This window comes from Cibotium barometz, chromosome 10 (assembly GCF_041138505.1).
Source record: "Cibotium barometz isolate CiBa-2024 chromosome 10, ASM4113850v1, whole genome shotgun sequence".
Classification (NCBI taxonomy): Eukaryota; Viridiplantae; Streptophyta; class Polypodiopsida; order Cyatheales; family Cibotiaceae; genus Cibotium; species Cibotium barometz.
In genome coordinates this window covers 10700515-10707854 of record NC_141055.1, presented here as the reverse complement: position 1 = coordinate 10707854, position 7340 = coordinate 10700515, and the positions used below count along the sequence as shown (strand labels likewise).

The window sequence follows — 7340 nt, the reverse complement described above, 5'->3', positions numbered from 1 at the left end:
ATGTGACACTTGGTACTACTTGAGTGTTAGTGAGGTACTAATCAATTAGCTAGTGTAAGGCTATGCAGATTAGATTGCCGCTAACAAACGGCTCAAATATGTGGCACTTGGTAGTAATCGAGTATTAGTGAGGTAATAATCAATGAGCTAGTGTAAAGTAAGGCTGTGGACTCTCTTAAAAGGTTGACTAATGGCATTTCCACGAGGGTGGAGACACTAGGAATCAAGGCCAAGATCAAGCCTTGGTCTGGCTCAAGCCTTACACCTAGATTGTGGGTCTAGCCTCTAGGCGGTATAAGACTCCAGAGACTAACCTGATTAAGAGATCCTGCCTATGCACATACGTATGATGTAAATTTCAGTTTTGCAGAGATTAAAGTGGTTGAGAGATCCTGCCTATGCGCATTTGAGTATGATGTAAATTTCAGTTTTGCAGAGATCCTGCCTATGCACATGAGTATGATGTAAATTTCAATTAAACTGGTTGAGAGATCCTCCTATGGACATGACGTACAGGTCAAGTCAAATTTGGATTGCAACAATACAGCTAGACTTATAAAAGCTGCATTTCAACACAGCGACGCTCTCCGACATGCAACAAACCATCCTAACACACAGTCAACAACATTTATGGTTTAAAAAAATTAGATAAGCACAGAAGACTAAATACCCAGAAATGGTTTATGAGTTGTCTATGATTTCAAATAACCCTTATTGGTCCAAAAAATAATTCAATGATGCTTCAAGAATGTAAGGAAGCAAGGCAGAAGTAAGTTAACAATAAACACAATTAAAATTTGCTTAAACACTATTATCAGTATAATCCGTGTGATGATAAGGTGGATGAATGAGAGAGAAGCTTAGAAAAAACGTTGTAATGCTGCCTTGCGTAACAAGACAGACCGGGTGATTTTACTGCAGGCATAGTCCAACATGTTTACTTGCCTCACATTATACAAAAATCAGCTAAATTGTAAGCCAGATACAAGCTGCTAGGGTTCACAGCTTCCAGCTGAAACTCTTAAGAGTTCAAAAAAAGATATTGAACTGTAATCACTACCCCTTAACTCTAATCAGATAAATTCACGCAAACCCATTTGGTAAGGGAATTTCTTCTGCAATGAGAGGAAGATGAAGCATGGTCTGAAGATGACCATATGATGTCAATGTGTAAACATAAAGATGATTTATTCTGAAGAAGGCTTAGTGTGCCCATTCCCACTCTATGCTCTTGGCATGCCAAAATTGATATATTTTCCAAGCCGACGCAATATTTACTGCTTCAAAATCATGTCTGGCACCATCTGAGTAGCACCATTGTTGAACCTATGGAAACAACAAAGTATGCAGCTGTTTTAGAGCCTATTTGAAAGGTAGAGGAATAGCTGAACATTGCCTGCAAAAGATCTGCCTCAAGACAACACCCCTCAGGGCACTCCTCCATAGCATGGAGATCGTGTAGATCATTTGCCTAGAAGGTGAGTGGAATATACTTACTTGATCAGAGTATAACTTTCCCCTGCATGAAGAGGGCCAGTTGTGAAGCCATGTTCATCTGTGGGAACAACCTGTCTTTGTGAATCTAAAAGCACTGATGCCTCACCGAAACTGCCTTTTAAATCAAGTGTCGTGGAAGGAACTTCCCAGGGCTTGCCATCAATCAACACCACTATGGTGCTGAACTCTCTGTGATCTGTCATACAACAAGGTTTGGGCATAGGTAAGCTTGACCACATGCTATATGGGTTTCTAGAGAGTGACAACACCCCCCCCCCCAACAAAACCCCCCAAGCTCACGGACAAAGCCACTGCCCTTGACATGTCATGTTGATAGATATCACAAACCGCCTCTTAAGAGCATGCAAGAATTTAAAAAAAAAGCTTGAAATGACGTGTTGATGGATATGGTGACCTACTGGAACTTACTTCTTTGCATCGATCCTTCGTCAAACAAGGTTAACGCATCTACTTGCGGTCGCAATTGCATTGACTGGGAACCATCAGAATTCTCAAACATGTGCTTTGTTGTGTAGGATACAGCACCAGAACCTCCATTCAAAGTGAATGAGCCATTGCCACCTATTCCAAACCCATTGTTTTCTTGAAACATTTCAAGTGCAGCTCTTTTATCCTTTCTTGACTCCACCTCCTCTGCCTCCACTTCGGACTCCCCGTCTTTATGTTGCTGTTTTCTCTTCACTCTAGCTTTCCTGTTCTGGAACCAGTTGTAAACATTCGTCTCAGAAATCGAACCATGCCGTCCAAGTTCAGCTGTTATCTCCTTAATTTTTTGCTTGCTAGGAGTGCCATTGCTTTTCTCAAACAGATTCTCTAGGATTTGAAGCTGGATCTGGCTGGGCGTCCACCGCTGTCGTCCGCTGGATCTGGCACCGAGGACTGGATCAAAAGGGAGGTGCTGCCCCACTAGCATCATGCCTGTAGCAGCAATTTCACTGCATAAAATTTAGCCTAGAAAATCTCTAAGCAATGAGAGGCTTCTAAAAATGGTGCTATAAAGACGCTAGACTCACAGATAACTAGACATGACACTCAACCTAACAAAAAACTAGCATAGTTGAAAAACTCGGTCGCATAGCCTTGATACTTGACCCTTATTATGACAAACAGCTTCAGTATGCATTAGGAGGCATACTGAAGCTGTGACCTGACTCTCATTAAGTCTCTTTACCTCTCTGGCATCAAACAGATTCACTTAGATGAGCCAAAAGTGATACTTAGCCATGATGAAATTTACCATGTATCGCTTTGAAATGTATGTTAGAATCTCTGTTAATTTTTTCTCTGAGCAACACACTGCAAAAGAGATTCAAGGTTGAAGGAGGACCAACTTGGCATAAGAGATTGTTGTGCCATGAGTGCCTTATGCATTTCCACGAGCTGGCTGCAGATGGTGGAGTAGACAGAGATTTGGCGACGGAGAGTCTCAAATTGCTCATCGGTCATGACTCGGCCATACTTTAAAAGACAAGCAGGCTTGTCAGGGGCTCCTAGTGCTGCAGACAGTGCTGTTGACGCTGTTGTTGATGCTACATGGCCATCACCGTGACTAACAGGAGATGCTACATGGCCATGGCCATGGTTGACAGGTGATACTACATGACCATGGCCATGATTAACAGAACCTGTGCCATCTCCATTACTCTGTACAGCCTGCGCTTCCTCTGGTTGCCCTTCCAGCGCCGTATCTGTACTCTTATCAACCTTCACATCAAGCACCATATCTTCCATTGCTGCTTTTACCCCCCCCCCCCCAAAAAAAAAAAAAAAAAGAAAGAAAAAAAAAACCTATTTAGAGAATCCTCTTATGTGCACAAGGATGGAAAACCCTTACTGCCAGCCATTTTTCAGTGTTGGAAAACCCTTACTATTTACTGATGTACAACCAGCCATTCTTCACTCATGGCAAACCCTAACTGCTAGCCAAATTTCAATGCAAACTGCTCCAGTTTTTGTCCATGAAGAAGGCTCCATTTCCACTATAGAAGCTGTGCAAAATGCTCTGATTTTGGCAAATGAAGTAGTGCCAAACTTCTCGGCACAGACTAGGGCAAACCTTCAGAATGCTAACTATCCATAGCCTTTAGCTGTGTTATGGTCCAAAAACAGAAAGGTTTTGCAGAGAAATTGGCATGGCATTGGGAGCTGTGTGTGTGTGTGGGGGGGGGGGGTCGGAGATGAGTGAGCCCTTGTGGCAGTGGAGGGCGGGCAACGTTTGGAATAGAAAGTGGCGAGGTGGGTGAGTGAGTTCGAGAGCGGAGATGGAGGCGCCAAACCTGCACGCAAATAAGGCGAAGCCATCGCTGCCATGGCCTTCTTTTGATTGAAAGCAAAGATACATTTTGCTAATAGCCAAAGGTTTAGATGCTAAAATACAATTAGATTAGATGTTTTGCTAATAGCCTAAGGTTTTTTTTACACAATTTAGATATTACAATTTATACAAATTAATGGGCTCTTAAAATAACAATGGCCCACGGAAGATTTGATGAAAAAAACCAAGAGAAGGAAATATATGAAGGGCATGATGCCTTTGCCTTTGTTGTTGTTGTGGTGTTTGATTGTATTGTGATTGTGATTTTATGTGTATGGGAACAATTGGTTGACGACCATTCCCAATCGTTATTATGCACCGGTGGTATGGAGATAATCCTTTGCAATTTTACGCTAACAAAGTGACAAGTGTTGATGTTATTTGCAATCAATTATTCCAAGGACATCATCAGCGGAGCAATGGAGGTTGGAAATTCCCCACTCATGATTAGCTCGTTAGATTATGCTAAAAGTTTCCCATGTTGAGGTGTTGTGTTTGGTATAACATGTTCATATGGTGTTTTAAGTAGTCGACTAGTAGGGCCAATACTAGGAGGAGTTTGGATCTAATGGCTACGACTCTTGGTCACATCAATCACACCACACCCCAGGGAGATAGTGATTTAGGGACCACACCACCCCCAGGGAGCTGTTGATTCAAGGACCAAGAGAAGGCTATCAAGGAGCATGCATAGCCAAAGGGGATATGCATTTGAGAGGGGGCATGTGAGCTCTCCTAGTTTTAGCAAATAACACTTAGAAATCCCCGATCCTAATTGGTTTAACCATATAACACTTAGAAATCCCTGGTCCTAATTGTTTTAACCATAAAACACTTAGAAATCCCTAGTCCTAATTGGTTTAACCACTTACAAATCCCTAGTCCTAACACTTACAAATCCCTACTCCTAATTGGTTTAACCATATAATCGATCAAAATGTGCAAATTCCCTTTTGGATTACAATTTTATGGAGGGTCTTAGTATGATATGAGCATAACTAGGCAATCTTATAAAGGTTCTCAAACACATAAGCCACACCCTCCCTTTGACAAATTTAAATCAAACTAACGAAGAAAATATTCCCATCACCCATTGGCCACCATAACTAGGCAATGTTATGGAGGGTTTCACACATACAACCCACCATTTGTGTTTGACTTTCTTGTTGATAAGAGAGGTTGTGCCTGGTGCAGGAGGGCAACCCCCTTATAAGATGGTTGTGCAGATGCCCAAGGGATTCACCAATATAATTATTTAATATTGTGTTAATGTACCTAAAATATATATCAAAGCCTAAAGGAGAATCCCCCTTGTCTCTCTGTGATTTAGCTCTATGGTTACCAATCCTATAGCTTCTATCAATCATGTTTAATGTTGCTTGAGTTATGGTCTTGTTTTGGAAGATCTTGGAGCTTCTACTTGTCTAAATCTACCTCACATCTTAGGAGATGTCCCTCTACATGAACTTATGTTTCACAATGCTTCTCTTCATGCCTTGTTCTAAAAGAGTTCCCTCTATTAAGATGTTGTTCATCTTGGATTTTGTTCCCTCTAGTTGGTAGGTTGTAGTAGTTCTAGCACTTCATTGCTTTTGTATTATAGTCCTTGCTTGATATACACTATCATATATTCTCTTAAGAAAAATTTTACAAGGAATTGGGCCCAAATTGGGTGAATTGCATTCCTTTCTTGATACAATATCATATGTGCTCTTTTAAAAAAAATTATGAGGAATTAGGCCCAAATCAAGTGAATACTCCTTTCAAGCTTCATCATTCAATACACCTTGATTATTTAATATCTTTACTTTTGGAAGGTAGGCTCAATCTTTACTTTAATATCTTTACTTTTGGAAGGTAGGCTCAATCTCCACCAACGATAGAAAAGCTTGAAATTTGGTGTAATTTTCCTATGCCTAGAATTGAGGAATCCAAGTTGATATTTTACCTTGCCTTTTTTAACAAAAAATAATGTTATGAAAATAGTTATGTTATCAATTTGTGTTTTTAATTTATTAGAGTGAAAATTATTTAACCTCGAGGAGTGTCTTTATTTTATTTGGTTTTAAAACCCCTTTTCCCCCAGTACAAGCGATCCTTTTGCTTGATTTTTTAGAAGATAACAAAACAAGGGATCAAGGTAAATGAGGGGATTGGTATCTTAAGTTAGTTACCAAGCTAGAGTTGATATTAGTGGATTATAATTTGTGTTCTGCCTATCAACACATAGGGAAGATAATACCACATTAGAGCATTGTACATCCTTCTCTCGCTAGCCAATTAGGGGTGGTCAACCACATACTCCTAATGATCATGTTGTATATCATCCTTGTTGATATTCCTTTTGGACTACTGCCTATTAGAGGGACTATTTTGGACTACTGCCTATTAGAGGGACTATTTTGGAATTCTTCATAATTAGAGGGGAAAGCACCCTAATACTTCAAGTGGAAGTACCTTGGGATTTTTAACCCCTTTGCCAAAGAGTATTAGAAAGAGTATTTGCTATTGGAGTCACTACTTTGTAATTTTGTAATTAGGTCAAGGTTACTTGGGGTATTTTAACCCCTTTGCCAAAGAGTACTAGAAAGGGTAGTATCAAAAGAAGTTTAAGTTAAGGTTCCTTGGGATGCTTTAATCATCCCCCTTTGGCAAGAAAAAGAAGAAATGTGAACCCAAATATGCAAGCTCAAGCTCTAATTTGTAATTCTATTGTCTAAGAATTTTAATATGGGAATAGCCATGGAAGGACCATGGAAAGCTTTTCTCTAGTCACATCCACAATCTTTAAACAATAATGCACACTAATCTTACACATGTCAATGCCAATCAACAATATTTATTACGAACAAAACATAAAGAAAATTAAAGTATTTTATTGAATTTGTTAAAGAACTTTTGGGAGCTTACACTAATTTGATGTAGCATTTATGGCAATAAGTGCTCCAATCTGACAAAATGTATTTACCAAGATTATGGAGGATTCATGTGTCCACTAAGTTAAGAAATACTGAAGCATGTAGGTGAAACTAACGAGTGATTCAAATAAGGAAAGCGTTTTCTCTCCATACGTACTCCCTCTTATACTAGGATATCAAATATCTCCATGACTTTACTTAGAAGCATTTCCTCTCCATGTGTACTCCCTCTTATACTAGGCTATCAAATATCTCCATGACTTTACTTGGAAGTGTTTTCTCTCCATGTGTACTCCCTCTTATACTAGGCTATCGAATATCTCCATGACTTTAAGTGGAACCTAGTTATTGAGATTGTCCTTTCTAGTTGGAGGAACAATGGTTAAATTAAAGGATGAGATAATATGAATGATTTGGAACTCTACCTACTAGTATATCATGTGTGGCTCTCAACCAAATTTACGAAGCAAGCATGTAATATATATATAATTTAATGTTCTTGCTTTGAAAATGCCCCCTCTATAACCATATCATAACCAAAATGCTTTTTTAATTCACATTATTACTTTGATACAAAGCGACAATGTTTT

The 7340-nt window shown here is 39.5% G+C and overlaps 1 protein-coding gene across 4 annotated transcripts; it reads right to left on the bottom strand.

The window, feature by feature from the left end:
• Window positions 1–787: 787 nt before the first annotated feature.
• On the bottom strand, window positions 788–3887 carry LOC147634551 (WUSCHEL-related homeobox 12-like). 4 transcript variants are annotated; one of them, XM_086803641.1, is made up of 5 exons: window positions 3387–3887; window positions 2756–3251; window positions 1927–2436; window positions 1498–1693; window positions 788–1326 (listed from the first exon to the last, which is right to left on the bottom strand). In XM_086803641.1, exons 2-5 carry the CDS (start codon window positions 2955–2957, stop codon window positions 1275–1277), a joined length of 960 nt encoding a protein of 319 aa, XP_086659767.1. In that variant the 5' UTR covers window positions 2958–3251; window positions 3387–3887; the 3' UTR covers window positions 788–1274. The 4 variants fall into 4 exon arrangements, with proteins under 4 accessions (XP_086659767.1, XP_086659765.1, XP_086659766.1 ...); XM_086803639.1 differs by having other exon boundaries at window positions 2850–3254; window positions 3387–3879; XM_086803640.1 differs by having other exon boundaries at window positions 2850–3251; window positions 3387–3879.
• Between the last annotated feature and the right edge of the window lie 3453 nt (window positions 3888–7340).